Genomic DNA, 16,278 nt, shown 5'->3' with positions numbered 1-16,278 from the left:
TGGAGAGCTCAGTGGGTTAGATCATGGTGCTAATAACGCCAAGATTGCAGATTCAATCCCCATACAGGACAGCTGCAAGTTCCTGCATTGCATGAAGTTGGACTAGATGATCCTCGCGGTCCCTTCCAACTCTACAATTCTATGATAGTTTCATTGTGCAATTTGGAGTAACCAGAAGGAGTTCAGGTGGAGTTTTGTGTATCCATTGTAGTGGAGATAAAGAAGAACTAGGTGGACAAGATTAGCCTTCGACTCTTTGGTAGGGCTCTTCTTACAAGGGATGCGACTTGTATACAGCAGGCACTCCCTCAATATATAACCCCCCTCCCAAAGCATGGTGGCTGAGGTCCAGCACCGAGGGCCTTCTGGCGGTTCCCTCACTGCGAGAAGCCAAGTTACAGGGAACCAGGCAGAGGGCCTTCTCGGTAGTGGCGTCCGCCCTGTGGAACGCCCTCCCACCAGATGTCAAAGAGAAAAATAACTACTAAACTTTTAGAAGACATCTGAAGGCAGCCCTGTTTAGGGAAGTTTTTAATGTTTAATAGGTTATTGTATTTTAGTGTTTTGTTGGAAGCCGCCCGGAGTGGCTGGGGAAACCCAGCCAGATGGGCGGGGTATAAATAATAAATTATTATTATTATTATTATTATTATTATTATTATTATTATTATTATTATTATTATTATTATTATTATAGCAGGATGCAGTAGTGGGTAACTGGCCCTGCTCTCCCCCTCTGTACAGTTCTTAAAGGTGTGAAGGAATACCCAAATAAGGCTAAAGGAAACAAGGCGTTGAGGCTCATGGCTGCCCCAGCTTTTCCATCTTCCCGATGTCAACATTTGTTTGTAAAGAGCTCTGGTTCTTTCTTCCTTGGGTCTAACCTTGAACTAGGAGGGTGGAATCAGACCACTGAGAATGTCGAAAGCTGCTTCTAGGTAGACATTTCCGTGCACACTTCACACCAGACGTTTAAAGCACATTTATTCCACTTTAACGGCCATGGCTTCCCCCAAAGAATTCTGGGAATTGTATGTCACCCCCTCACAAAAGCACCCTTAGCAAACTACAGTTCCCATGATTATTTGAGGAAAACGATGTTGAGATACATGGTGTGGATGGAACCCCTTCAGAGTCAACTCCTGCTCCACAGGAATTCCTTTAAGTTCTGTGGAGAGAGGAGTTTTCTGAGGTGAAAAGAGAATCTCTGGGGGAACTGCCAGGGGTGGGGACTGTCCTCAAGAGCACATCTGTGAACATTTTGCATAGTTACATAGATACTTGTAAAAAACAACAACACACAAAACCTTAACTAGCAGAGGGAAAAGCTTGGAACCAGAAGCAATAAAAGTCCTTGAAACACTCTGTATAACTGTTTATACTGCAGACAGTATGTAATCTCTGAGCCATGTCAGTGGCTTTTAAAAATCATTAACACTCACAGAATAATTCAGCAGAGTTTGGGAAGAAGTCTGCAGTGGGATAACAGTTTTCACAGACTCTCATACTCCTCTTCCTGAGTTGGATTGAGGCTCATCCGCTGAATTATAAAGGGAACTTTTGTATGTTTTCCCTCTTGTATTCCTTTCTGCTGGTTCTGTGTTTTCTCACTTTGCCTGATGGATGTCTTTTTCCTGGGTGCCGCATTTGTACAAAGTTATTCAAAGTAAGGGAGGATGAGGTGAAGTACATGTTACAGGATTGGCTTCAGGGAGATGATTCAGATTGCTCATCCCATTTAGGGAATCACCTCCTCTAAATGTAAAATAAATGCTGCAAGTGTATTGCCAAAATGCCACGGGTGAATACACATCAGAAGGCGGAAATGTAATTGCGATAGGTATAATGTCTTAATGCATTTATCCCATAGGGCACCTGTTTTATGCAATGCTAAATGAGGTACTTTCCATTTATTTAAACAACACAAAGGCTAGGTTTGTAAGTGTGAGCCGGTTGAGAGTCACCCATTGGATGCGAGGGAAGAATTCAGACATTATTCTGGCCATTAACAGTGTCTCTCACACTGTAGTACTATGACAACAGTCCCCATATCAGTCACATTTCTTTCCACAATTTTAAAGCTTTCACAAAATTGAGTGCAATTTAAAATGTCAATAATTCCAGGATACAGGTTTTTTTAAAAAAATTTCAAATATTTTCAAGTTTGGCTTCTGACATTTGACTCTGAGGGACAAAAAAATATCTTCTCCCTCTCATGATGCTAGAACCCAGGCCATTGATTGAAGATGAACGGTGGAAGATTCGGACAAACAAAAGGACGTCCACTTCTTCGCAAAGCACATGGCTAAACTACGGATTTTGTGACCAGATGAGGGACACCAACTTGGATGTCTTTAAAGCAGCCTTTCTCAACCTGTGGGTCCCCAGATGTTGTTGGACTACAACTCCCATCATCCCTAGCTAGCAAGGCCAGAGCTCAGGGATGATGGGAGTTGTAGTCCAACAACACCTGGGGACCCACAGGTTGAGAACTGCTGCTTTAAAGGGAGATTTGGCAGATCCATAGAGCATAAGGCTATCAACAGCTGCTAGTCATGATGGCATGTTTTAACTCTATGCTACTGAGAATTGCAAGTGGAAGGAATGCTGTTGCCTTCATGCCCTGGAGTAGACAGACATTTGGTCTGACCCAGCAGTCATAGAATGATAGAATTGTAGAGTTGGAAGGGACCCTGGGGGTCATCTAGTCTAACCCCCTGCAATGCCGGAATCTCAGCTAAAGCATCCATGACAGATGGCCACCAACTTCTGCTTAAAAACCTCCCAGGACGGAGAGTCTACAACCTCCCAAGGGAGACCGTTCCACTGTCTTCTTATGTGCTATAATAATAATAATAATAATAATAATAATAATAATAATAATAATTTATTTATACCCCGCCCATCTGGCTGAGTTTCCTCAGCCACTCTGGGCGGCTCCCAATCGAGTGTCAAAAACAATACAGTTCTTACAATATATATTTTTTAAAAAATCACACATCTCGATGATTTTTTTAAAAAGCAATGATGGCACCATACTCAGTACTTTTATGCTTTGTTTTTATCTAAAATCCTCACATTAAATATAATTGGAATTGTTGGACAAAAGTCAAACTAGGAGAATTTTTGCAAAAACACATTTGAACTATGACAGTTTGCTTGAGGATATTTTTTCCCCTCCAAGTTCAGCTCTAATCTTGTTTGTTAGTTATGCATCGAGCCATTGCTGAGTGATCAGTAAGCTTAGCCTACAGCATTGGATAAGACCCAAACTAGCACAAATCAGGTCTGGGGCATGAATGGTGCGAGCAGCTCAAAGGAAGAGTGGCAATATCTCTTCACCATTTCTTGCAGCACCTTAGCCTTTTCCTATAGGTCAGACTTTTTAAATGATGGCAATCACAGCCACTTACCCAGTCCCCAACCCCCACTACCTAAATAGGTTTAGAATTTAGGCTGTAATCTTAGATACCTATTGGGACTGATCCCATTGGCCTCTGGAACTTTCTTCCAAATAAACATGTTCAGTTTTACACTGTATATTTCAAAAAAGAAGAAGAAGAAAGTGTGTTTTAAGTGTGGAATAAGCCAATTACACTGAACCAGGTCATCCCTGTGGGATTGTACAGTATTTAGGAAACAAAGATACATTTGCTTGATCTAGTTTAACATCAGGTTAGTCAGCCTGTAATTTAGGATGCATCTTTTTTCTTTCTACTCTCATCTCATTAGTTTTTGCTCTGACAGAGATGCTGTTAGGGGGAAAAAAACCTGTTTCATCACCCACCTAGCCCCTCAGGAAATCTAAATTCCTTAAAGTTAGATGGTTTATTCTAAGATTTTCTAATGAAAAAGAGAAATGATATATGAGTGGGAGAGACTTTCCCCTTTAGACATGCTTTCCCATCAGGCATTCATCTTTTCCACCCCCTTCCCTTCCTTGTTTTTCTGGCAAAGTTATTTCATGTCATCTGCATTTGAAAAGAATCGTAGCCATAGTTGCCCTATAGCAAACCCAGGTGCAGTATGCTTAAACTTCATTAAATTCCCCCACCCACCCCTTACTTTTTACATACATTAGCCATGTTCTTACCAGGGTGCAGTTTATTCCACACACACACACACACACACACACACACACACACACACACACACACACCCTGCTCCCAGTAATATGTGTTAAGATCAGATACTGGCAGAAGTGAACAGCAAGAAACCAGTGAAAAGCAGTTTCAAACAAAAAAAGGGGATGGGGAGGATTTTTCTTTACATAATCATGGCAAACAGGTATGTACTCTTCTATGAAAATACAACAACACAAATAATAATAATAGGGGACGCGGGTGGCGCTGTGGGTTAAACCACAGAGCCTACGACTTGCTCTGTGGTCGGCGGTTCGAATCCCTGCGACGGGGTGAGCTCCCGTTGCTCTGTCCCTGCTCCTGCCAACCTAGCAGTTCGAAAGCATGTCAAAGTGCAAGTAGATAAATAGGTACCGCTCCGGCAGGAAGGTAAACGGCGTTTCCGTGCGCTGCTCTGGTTTGCCAGAAGTGGCTTAGTCATGCTGGCCACATGACCCGGAAGCTGTACACCGGCTCCCTCGGCCAATAAAGTGAGATGAGCGCCGCAACCCCAGAGTCGGCCACGACTGGACCTAATGGTCAGGGGTCCCTTTACCTTTAATAATAATAATAATAATAATAATAATAATAATAATAATAATATTTATGCTCCGCCCATCTGGCTGGGATGGAGCAGCCTTCCCTCAGACTCCTAGAAGGTTCAAGCTCCAATTCACCTTAACCTTGACCATTGGACTTGAGTGAAGTTGATGGGAGTTGTAGTCCAAAACATATGGGTGCTCCCAGTGCCAGAATCCTGCTTCCTCTGGCCATCCCTTTGCCATAGCCTGGAACTCCCACATGAGCCAAGCCCCTCAAAAAGGGCTTAAGGGCTTTTTCACTCTGTGTGAATAATAGCTCTGGCGGAAGCTTTCCTTTAGGCACTTCAATGGTTCATAACCATTTCTCTGTGTCTTGGCTTCTGCAGCAGAACTGCATCGTAAAGGAAAGTGCCATGCCAAACCTACTCCTACTGTTGACACTGCAGGGGAGATTGTCACAGAGTCCTTTGCCTTTGTTTCAGCTTGGAAGAATGAGTGCCTAATAGACTCCGAGCGTAGGTGGGCTTTAGATCAGAAGTTGTGCTAGGGACCAGAAAGTAAAAAACATGGAATTAATCAGGGCCTCCCATTGTCTGTCTAGCCTGGAAGCATGAACCACAAGGATTGGGCCTATCAAACTGTAAATGGCCTTGGCACTACCAGTTGCACCAATGACATGAAAACTCATCACCGTTTACCCACATTCCATGTGATGATGGCTCATAGGCAGTGCAACAGGGAGGAAGAATGCCTTCTACCAACAGGCTGGTGGTTTTGTTCTTGTTTTGGTAGCATCCCCATGACAACTGTATCCTTAGCACTTTGGGTTCCTGGGACTATTTAGCTTAGGAATAGGAAACCTGGTGAGCACCAACATGACCAGCGGTCAGAGATAACGGGAGTTGTAGTCCATCAGTATATGGAGGGCAAAAGGTTCCCTATCTCTGAATAAGGTTACCCTGCTAGGAAACAAGATGACAAGACTTTGTTAGCCTTCATGCTCACTGGTCAATCTGGTGCACAGCTGAGGAGTCTTCAGATGCTTAGCTTCATGAGTAGAAACCTTCTCTTTCAGCTGGGACCCTGTTATCCACCCACAACAGTATAAAACATTCCAGAAATGTTAAATGCAGATACATATTACACACCCCTTCAACTGGCACTGTCAGGGCCTTAATCCCTTAAGATCATGATTGTAAACAACAGGTAAAAATAAAGTTCATTCAAGTTGGCTATGGGTTTTAGTGTGTTTTTGGTTAACTGTGCAGTAAGGCAATTCTGCTACATGCAATCTAATCCTTCCATGCTCGTGTTTTCTGGGGTATTAAGGCAACCCCCCCACAACCCACCAGCTGCCCGGGACACAGATTGTCTAATACACTTGAGTAATGATGTGACAAGTCGGTGGAAATAAAAACTTTGTCAAAATAAAAAAGGAAAAGAAAGTGAGAGAGATCTGAACCCCTCTGTGGTGTGATAGGCAGCCTTTGTTTCAGCACTCGTATTGCTCCTAGTTCTCTGATTTTGTTATCATTGCATGGAAGTAAAACATGGCTAATATATAACTTCACTGAAGCGCTCCAGCTGAACAAGCCAAATTCCTGTTATTAAATGTACAGCAGACTAAACAGTTTTGTTAAATATCAGGCATCAAATTACACCCTTTGGATCTCTGCTTGTCACATATCCACACTGTAGATTAATCACATTTGTTATGGTTTAGTTTGAAAGACTTTGATTTTTTAAAAAGAAGAAGAAGAAAATCTATAGCTATTCTCTGAAGCTGTTTGTTATTGCTAAGCAATACCATTTTTAAAAAATGGTCTGACAAATAATATTTAAAAACCTGTATTTTGTTTAACAAGTCTGATGTATGATTGAAATAATACAGTTCCTTTTCGCTTTTTAAGGATCCGTTAAGTTTAGAGTTCCTTCATAGAAGCAAACATCTTTAAGTTAGAGTCCGTCTTGAAAAACGTTGCATGCTGTGGTTCACTTTTTAATATATGCATATAAAATTGTGCTATTCTTTACAAACAGTTAGGAAAATCTCTTGTTTTCTATAAAAGGCTCTGGGACCACTCAAACAATCTTCAGCCGTAGGTGTTTCCTGAAAGCCTTTGGTGGTGTTAAACACTGTACATCACTCTTTCGTTCAGGCCAAAATTGCTCATATAACTCAGAACGTAGAATGAAACCCCCCACCCCACCCCACACTATTGTTGCAATCAGCTCCTTTTGTTCTTTAATGTTCATTAAAAATACTAGAGCAGCTGAATGAATAGCAGGCAGAGGGTGTGATATTTTATTGGTTGCAGTGGTCCCAGATAAATTGTCCTAACTGATAAAGTTGCATTGGCTTCACACACATTAAGAGCAAACTGGGCATAAGAAAAGGAGATATGTAGGTATTACAGGAGGTTCATTGACACTTATGGACTCTCACTGGCAAGCTGTCATTCTCTATATAAATTTTATTATTAGGTTTTTTTTAAAAAAAAATGTGGTTTTAACATTTGTTCATCCTCCTCTATTTCACCAGTTCCTTAGTTTAATAGACTAACACGCCAACGTGGGGATACAGGGCATAGCCCGTAAATGGCTGTGCTCTTTTATCTCTGGTCAGGGACAGAGGGTGGCGCTAGGGAGGGAGTGTGGTGTGTGGAGTGCCGCAGGGTGCAATCCTCTCCCCGATGCTTTTTAACATCTTTCTGCGCCCCCTTGCCCAGATTGTCCGGAGTTTTGGGCTGGGCTGTCACCAATATGCTGATGACACTCAGCTCTATCTGCTGATGGATGGCCATGTATAAGACGCCCCCTATTTTGGGGGACTCAGATTTAAGAAAATCCACCCTCGGCACTATCTGTGTATAAGGCACCCCCTAATTCTGGACATTATTTTTAAGGGGAAAAACCTAGTCTTATACACGGGAAAATATGGTAGTTATGATAGGAAAGATGCAAACTCTTTTCTTCTCCATAATGCTATGTACACACACAGAACAAAAAGTCACCCATGTGAAATAAACGTAACCTAGCTGCTCCTGCTCTTATTTCCCATGCTATATTAGCTAAGTACAGCCCCACAGCACTGCTTTGGAGAGCCAGGATGTGGTCGTTTGAGAGAATATTGAATCCTTTCTTCTGATGCTCCTTTCTCCAGTGTAAAACACCCTATGTGCTAGTGTGTGTGTGTGTGTGTGTGTGTGTGTGAGAGAGAGAGAGAGAGAGAGAGAGAGAGAGGAGTAAACATATGAGTGTGTGTGCAGAAAGTATGTAGAACAGCCTTTCTCAACCTTGGATCCCCAGATGTTGTTGGACTACAACTCCCATCATCCCTGACTATTGATCCTGCTAGCTAGGGATGATGGGAGTTTGGGTCCCCAACATATGGGGACCCAAAGTTGAGAAAGGCTGGTGTAGAGTGTGCTAGCTCCACCTCATCCTTCCCTGCCACTTACGTTGCCTTCCAACCTATGGAGGCCGGTTCATTAGGACAAATAGGACACTGCCTCAGCCTTAGCACTGATTCTTCCAAGCCCCCCACCCCACCCCCGGCCTTCGTACGTACTTACAAGTCCAGTGGGTGGACCTGCCTTGTCTGCTTCTTCCTCCTTAGTCTCAGTTTTATCCTTGTAGAAATGAGCAGAGAAGAGGATGGTGAATTAGTTGGCTCTGCCTGTCATGGGTCATGACTGCTCCTGGCTTCCCTGCCAGTCCCAATGGGGTCACCAACCACCACTGCTTCCAGCTTCTGCCTGCCTGAAGGGGGAAGCCTCCTAAACTTGTGGACGCTTCCTGATTTTCCATGAGTGCAGAAGTTTCTGCATTTCAGACAGTTGTCTTCCATGAGAAGAAGACAGTAGAAACGGGTGGAGAAGGGTGGGTTTAACAGGCTCATAAACAGTGCTCCCCTCGCTTATGTGTTTGTTTCCATCTTTGTAACACCTGAACAAACATATTAAGAAATAGAAACAAAAATAAAGGATACAACTTTCTTCGCCATCTTTTAAGGATAGCCTCCTTGCTTATTTTAGTTTAGGGATTTGGGGAAGCGCTATATATATATATGCAAATAGATCTGTTCGTCTTATACTTTTAAAAACCTTTAAAAAAAAACACTTTATGGGAGTTGCCTCTGGTACCATGTACACAAAATAACGATGGCTTCTCTACGTTGGTTTTGTATCTTGTTATATTAATATGCTGAAATATATTATGTTACAATACCTTGTTCTTAACTGCAAAAAATACCCACTGCAGTTCCTTTTGATATTTCTCCTCAGACCAAACTCCGACACCAACCCGGTTCCTAAAGAACTGTGATGACGTGGGACTCTTCAATGATATAGACTGCTCCTTAGAGCATGAGTTTAGAAAGGCACAAGAAGAAGAGAACAATAAAAGGGTATGACTTTGTAGTATGGAAACATGCCCCCCGCCCCTTCCGATATGCTGTGTGAAAGCAGAGAGAACACTATTGACATGACTGAGGGGGAAGGACACACACACAACCTTTTAGACTGGAAACTAGGTGGCACTGTAGATTGTGACATGTTTTCTAGCTTGCATGAACTGCTAAAACTGAGGAGACAACCTGTGATGAAGCTACTGAAGGAGCAGACATTTACAAAGGTGATTTGAAGAGGAGGGCCACACTTAAAACAAGGGCATTTCACAAAAGGACAGAGGGGTCGTATCAAATGCTGTGGTTCAGCTCAGCAATGGAGCTTCACTCACCTCTCTCTCCCCTGCTGCCCCCTGGGCACCCTCAAAATATGTTCCATAGGGTTGTGGAGCCCTCTAGAGCAGTTTTTGGGGGGTGCACAGGAAGGGGCAGTGCTGTGCAAATTGAACCAAGTTTACAGTGACGGGGAGAACCCAGAATACACACACACACACACACACACACACACACACACTTCCAGTATGTGGGACTGTACCCTAAATCTCTGAACTTTCTAAAACCTATCTGTGGTGGGCTTACGGATAAGGAAAGTTCATGATTTTTGCCCTAAAATATACCTTAGAATCATAGAATTGTAGAGTTAGAAGAGATCCTAAGGGTCATTTGGTCCAACCCCTCAATGCAGGAATCTCAGCTAAAGCATCCATGGCAGAGGACCATCCAGCCTCTGCTTAAAAACCTCAAACAGAGAGTCCATAACCTCCCAAGGGAGACCATTCCACCTTGTGTTATATCCTGTGGTTTTGTTTCTATCTTTGCCAATTTGCAGTCAAAAAGAGGTTGTAGATGCCGCTGATGTATTCAAATTAATTCTAAATCAAATTTACATGAAGGATAGAGAATTCTCCTTTATAAGCACGGTAAAATTGCCTGTATTGTTTTTATTGTGTCTATAATAGGATTGTGTCTATTAGCATCTTTTATTGTTTTAATTTTTACTACAATCTATAGTATTCATCCATTGGACACTATGCCAGTGCTTTGCTAGTATGTAATGGGATTGTTTATTTCTTTCATAAAATTTATATACCACCTGATTGTAGCAAAACCCTCAAAGTGGTTTACAAAAAAAGATAAAACAATAAAGTTGTCACTAACAAAATGACAACTGCCATTTAAAACATGCAGAAAGTTAAAACAATGTTAAATTCATACAAGCTTTCTAAACATCTGGATTGGAAGGAAGCTGCCCGTGTTGGGAAAGGGTTTGCCTGTGGGTTGGATCCCACCTGCCTGCATCTCTCCTTCCAGGTAAGTGAGCCTTTTGGGGTAGAGAGTAGGAATCGCTTCTGCTCCTTCGAGCCTGCGGAGGAAATGCAACAGGCATTCTGCTGGAGAAATGGAAGAGGAGGAGAGCAGCAGGGAATTGACTGGTGATTTTTGCAGCAGCAGCTGCCTGCAGCCTGCCCCTTCCAGCCACAAAATCTGAGCACTTCCTTTGGGATAATTAGCCACCTTCTTTAAGGCCGCAGAGATCCTTTGCCACGTTATCATCCAAATCATTTCCTGGGTTGGCGATGGGGAGGAATGACGAGTTTTGTCCCAGGTGACAGCTGGGGTGTGGGTCATGCCTGATATTGTTATGCTGTAGATGTTTCCTAGTTCAATGTCCCTTGACATGGATTGCAGAAGACCTTCTGATATTGCTTTACAGTTTATGTTGGGTTATGCCTAGAGTGATTCAGATTTTTTCATATGTGCCTGAGAAGTGTTGAAGGGAAGAGAAGTGGCTTTTTAAAAACCTCAGTGATGGTACAGCTCAGGGGCGTAGGATTCCATCATAAGATGCCATGTGCTTTCATATGGTTCTACTTTCTGCTGTGCTCCAAAGTCTCGTGTCCCTTGGCAGATTTGGGCTGTGAGAGCCAGTGTGCTAGGCTTTCAGAAGAAGGTTTGAGGCTCTGACAGGGTCTTGAGTCCTCCTTCCTCCTTCCCAAAGCCTAGTTAACACTTTCCCAGCATTGGGACGGAGGTGGGAGGGCTCTAGGACCCTGCCAAAGCCCTTGAACTTTCCCAAACCCCAGCACCTGCTTACCCTGCTTTGGGAAGGCAGCACGAAGGCGCTGGGCACCAAATTTTGGCCTTTGCACAGGGCACCGTATTACCCAGTTCTGCCACTGCTAGCACCCTCCACTCTGATTGCTCTGTTATTCAATGCTACATATGCTCATGAAATTTCACTCATCCATGGTTTTAGATTGGATGAAGGAACTGACCTGGTGGGAAAGGATACCATTGACTACATGTGCCAAATTGCATGTAGCAGTTTGTGTAGAATGCAAGTATTTTATTTTATTGTGGCCCCTGGCTTCCAATTATGATGTGAACCTATTTTGCCAGGTAAATACTTGCGAGCAACAAGTCAAATCAAGAATTGTGTGCACATGAATGAACCATTTCAATTTCAGTGTTTATTTTGATCATTCACCATCCTCCAGATGTGGTTGGACCCCAGTTCCCATCAGCCATAATAGTCAATACAGTGGTACCTTAGGTTAAGTACTTAATTCGTTCTGGAGGTCCGTTCTTAACCTGAAACTGTTCTTAACCTGAAGCACCACTTTATGGGGCCTCCTGCTGCCACCGCGCCAATGGAGCGATTTCTGTTCTCAGCTTGAAGCAAAGATCTTAACCTGAAGCACTATTTCTGGGTTTGCGGAGCCTGTAACCTGAAGCGTATGTAAACCTGAAGCGTATGTAACCTGAGGTACCACTGTACTCATAGGAATGTTGGGCATTGTACACAACACTTTGCACTGGCGGTTCTCAACCTGTGGGTCCGCAGGTGTTGTTGGACTACAACTCCCATCATCCCTGAGCTCTGGCCTTGCTAGCTAGGGGTGATGGGAGTTGTAGTCCAACAGCATCTGCGGACCCACAGGTTGAGAAAGGCTGCTTTACACAGTGAATATAGCTACTTTCCTCCAGGAGCTTACAGTAGAAATGTTCAGCAGAGGGATCACAAAGAGAGGGGAGGAAAAGTGGAGGCATTGATAACAAATAAGGGGAGAAATGGGACAAACAAGCGCATGCTGCAACTGCCTTCCCCAGCCTGGTGCCATCCAGCTGTTTTTTTACTACAACTCCCATCATCCTCTGCTAGCGTGGCTTTTCTAGCTTTGACTGATGGGAATTTGGACAGCACCAGTTGGGAGAATACTCCCCTCACAGATGGGGAGCTCATACTCATAGATGAAAAATAGTTGCATTTGGGGGGCATAGTTCCTAGTTCCTTGCCCCAGATTCTAGTTCTTGACTGACTATCAAGAAAATTAAAACTATAGCAAATTGTGTTTGATCATATAAAACGAAGGCCGCCTGGCATCCCTTTGTGACCACAGCCTGTAACTAATGGCTGCACTTTGAACAGAATGTGTCACTCAGACTGGGCTGTCCCTCGCAGCAAGGTAGACAGTGACGGCAGATCAGGTTATCATCTAAGCCTCAAGCAACAGGTTTTAGGTTTACACTGGTCTGAGCATAAAGTATCCCAAGCATTTGTCATAGGTTATATTTGCAAGCACATGACCTTTCCTGCTGCTGGAGAAGAGCTGCTGGCAAATTGACTCCAGGGCAATGAATGGAGGTCTAAGAGAATAAAGTCAAGGCTGGGGCGAGCAGTACTCCCTTTGCTACAAAACAACTGGACTGGCTCTGTTGAAACATCGGGGTATTAAACCTCACCTGCATCTATATGTGACAGAAAGAAAGTGTGAGTGGCGTCCAACCAGGAACTGTATAAGGTACTCTGTTTGATGTGTGTGTGTGTGTGCGTGCGCGCGCGCACATACAATGAGAGCTAGGTGTGTCTTTGAAATATATCGCACAGTAATTTACAAGTTGTTAGATGTGTCAGATGGTGACGGTGGCAGCAGCAGCAGCAGTAAATAATAAATAGCAAGGATTGAGAATGAAATAGCATTTGTTCATTCCTCCACACCATGGCAAGGAACCTTATTGCCACTGCTTCCTATTGCTAGACTCCCTTGGAGATTTTGCACACTGATCTGGGAATTATTGTGACTATTGTACTCAGGAGACTATGATATGGGCAGGGGAGGGCTTTAAACTTTACCTCCATCATGGTCGCATTCAGGACCGGGTGGGAGCCTGCAACTGCTATTTACTATAAGAAACTCCATGCGATAGCTGTTTGCTTGAATAGTATCACATCTCATTTCTGCCTCGGCGCAACACTAGTAGCAGTCCTCTCCACTCCAGTCTGATTCTATGCTAACAAGTTTCAGGGGTTTATTGTTTCCCAGCAGCAGTTTTGCCCTGTCCCCCCCAATGGCTTAGTCAGTGCATTTGGATTAATCAGGAAATGCAGGAGAAGATATCTTGTTATATTCAAGCATTGCCACCCACTAAGATTTTGGTGGCTCTTCCCAGTGTGCCATCTGGATTGCGAGATATTCTGTAACGCTTGTGGCTGTCGCTGAGCTTTAGGAAACCTCATTCTGGAAGCACCCTTGTCGAATGTTGTCAGACTTTGTATGAACGTACAATTCCATTCTGCTTTGCCAACTAGTACATACACGCTTGTTCCAGAAGACTGTGAGTCATGCCAGTGAAAGTGATAGGAGTGTGTGTGGGGGGGTAGATTTCACTTCTAACTTGTGGTTTTTGTTAGATAATGATTCACTGTTAAGAATTCCGGAACCAGAAATACTCTAATATCTCCTTATAAGGCTGTGGTGCTAACAGTTGCCCATTAGTTGCTAGTTCTGTCTGGATGATTTTAAAATGCTGATTATCACATTTATGGGCCAGATAGAAAATTTCAAATTCTTATAAGGGAGGAACAAACAGTAATTTGAAATATCTTTTGGAGAGAGCAGACATGGTGCCACTGTTTCCTGAGAGATTCTGAAGACTGACAAACCATTAATAAGTGATTAGAAAAATGGACTGTTGTGATAAAAATGAGGAAGGGGGATGATGAATGTATTACGTTCATAGAGCTTCTAAGCTGAAGCTGCCTTAAAGAGAAAAAAATGCTCCGGCTGTATATGTTAGGGTCATTGGCGTTATTGACTATTGATTTAGCACGAGGCATTAGGAGTTAATAGCCATCTTTCAAAAACTGTGCTGTGGTGGCATTTTGCTGTATGATTTGTTATGCACTGTAATTTGGAACCTCTCAAAATACATCAATAGAAGGTCGTTTTTAAGATTTCAGACACTTAGGCAAACCGTTTAAGATTCACTCTCCCTGCAATGCTGGTCATCAAGGAATCTGCAGTAATTCCAGTGCAGCTGCCTAGAACCTGCCTATTACGGAGGTGGTCGATGAGGAGCATTTGGAGAACATTTCTCATCAATACAGCTATGGATGTCTGTAAGGAGGCTGAAACAGAACAGAGCTGTGTGCTTACTATCACGGGGCACTTAGAGGAAGCTAGACACAGGGGCGGAGGAAGGGGAGTGTGGTGGGTGTGGGCTGCCCCGGGTGTCACCACTGAGGGTGACAAAATGCCGGGCAGCACTCACCGTGGGACCTGCAACACGCCCAAGCCACGCATCTCTCATAGAATCATAGAGTTGGAAGAGACCACAAGGGCCATCGAGTCCAACCCCCTGCCAAGCAGGAAACACCATCAGAGCACTCCTGACATATGGTTGTCAAGCCTCTGCTTAAAGACCTCCAAAGTAGGAGACTCCACCACACTCCTTGGCAGCAAATTCCACTGTCGAACAGCTCTTACTGTCAGGAAGTTCTTCCTAATGTTTAGGTGGAATCTTCTTTCTTGTAGTTTGGAGCCATTGCTCCGTGTCCGCTTCTCTGGAGCAGCAGAAAACAACCTTTCTCCCTCCTCTATGTGACATCCTTTTATATATTTGAACATGGCTATCATATCACCCCTTAACCTCCTCTTCTCCAGGCTAAACATGTCCAGCTCCCTTAGCCGTTCCTCATAAGGCATCGTTTCCAGGCCTTTGACCATTTTGGTTGCCCTCCTCTGGACACGTTCCAGTTTGTCAGTGTCCTTCTTGAACTGTGGTGCCCAGAACTGGACACAGTACTCCAGGTGAGGTCTGACCAGAGCAGAATACAGTGGTACTATTACTTCCCTTGATCTAGATGCTATACTCCTATTGATGCAGCCCAGAATTGCATTGGCTTTTTTAGCTGCCGCGTCACACTGTTGGCTCATGTCAAGTTTGTGGTCAACCAAGACTCCTAGATCCTTTTCACATGTACTGCTCTCAAGCTTTCACCCATCTTTTATTTGTGCCTGTAATGAGTATGGGTTGCTCGTGCGTAAGTTGCCGCCTCTCCTGGCTATGTTGCCTGGTTAAACCTTTCTGTCCAGACAGCCCTTCCCTTCGTGGCTGCCTCAGTCGCTAGCAGAATCCGTCAGTGGGCGTTTCTTAAACCTTTTCCAACATAAAAGTTGTTTGACGCCAAGTCTCCTCCTACTCTCCCTGCGCTGAAGTCTTCTGCGCAGGGAGGGCGTGGGTGGGTAGCGGAGGACCCGTGCTCTCCCCACTGGTGTCCAGTGAAGAGTCCTGGAGCCCTCTCGCCGATTCCCCCATCTGCCCCCCTTTATCCCTGGTGTTGCACTGATTTGCTTCCCCATCTGTTGAGCTGCCTCTCTCCCTGCTGGGCCCTTCTCCAGCATCATTTGAGAGCCTTCCCTCCGCCTCTAGCTCCGATGTCAGTTCCCTGACATCGCCTCTCATTTTTTTTGCCCAAGTGCAATACTTTACATTTCTCCCTGTTAAAATTCATCTTATTTGTTTTTGCCCATTTCTCTCCTGGGAGAGACACAGTGGCTTGGGCATGCGCAGGCTCCCCACTGCCCAAACGGTCTGCCAGTTGCCTACCCCCCCCAGCTGAGGGTGGCTGAGTGGGAGGAGGCCCTGTTGTGTGCCCCACTCCTATGGGGGCTCACACTGCCCCTGGGCACACTGCCCTAGGCGTCCGAGCAGTTTCCTCCGCCTCTGGCTAGACAATTACTTTCTCTGAGAAAAGCAGAGAAGGCACAGGAAACTCCTGATTCCTTGTTGTTGTTTAGTCATTTAGTCATGTCCGACTCTTCGTGACCCCATGGACCAGGGTGCGTCAGGCACTCCTATCTTCCACTGCCTCCCGCAGTTTGGTCAAACTCATGCTGGTAGCTTCGAGAACACTGTCCAACCA

The 16,278-nt window shown here is 44.2% G+C and overlaps 1 protein-coding gene across 7 annotated transcripts in view; it reads left to right on the top strand.

The window, feature by feature from the left end:
- CREB5 (cAMP responsive element binding protein 5) overlaps nucleotides 1-16,278 on the top strand; it is a 268,384-nt gene that overhangs the window by 65,853 nt on the left and 186,253 nt on the right. For 6 of the 7 annotated variants that reach the window (XM_081164724.1, XM_081164722.1, XM_081164723.1 and 3 more), the window contains exon 5: nucleotides 8,950-9,071. The exons of the other annotated variant lie outside the window; for it this stretch is intronic. In XM_081164724.1, coding sequence (XP_081020850.1) covers nucleotides 8,950-9,071 — 122 coding nt within the window. The remainder of the gene's footprint in view (nucleotides 1-8,949; nucleotides 9,072-16,278) is intronic. 7 annotated transcript variants of the gene reach the window in all.

The sequence above is a fragment of the Podarcis bocagei genome, assembly GCF_964188305.1.
Source record: "Podarcis bocagei genome assembly, chromosome: 12".
Taxonomy (NCBI): Eukaryota; Metazoa; Chordata; class Lepidosauria; order Squamata; family Lacertidae; genus Podarcis; species Podarcis bocagei.
This window is presented reverse-complemented; position numbering and strand designations above follow the sequence as displayed.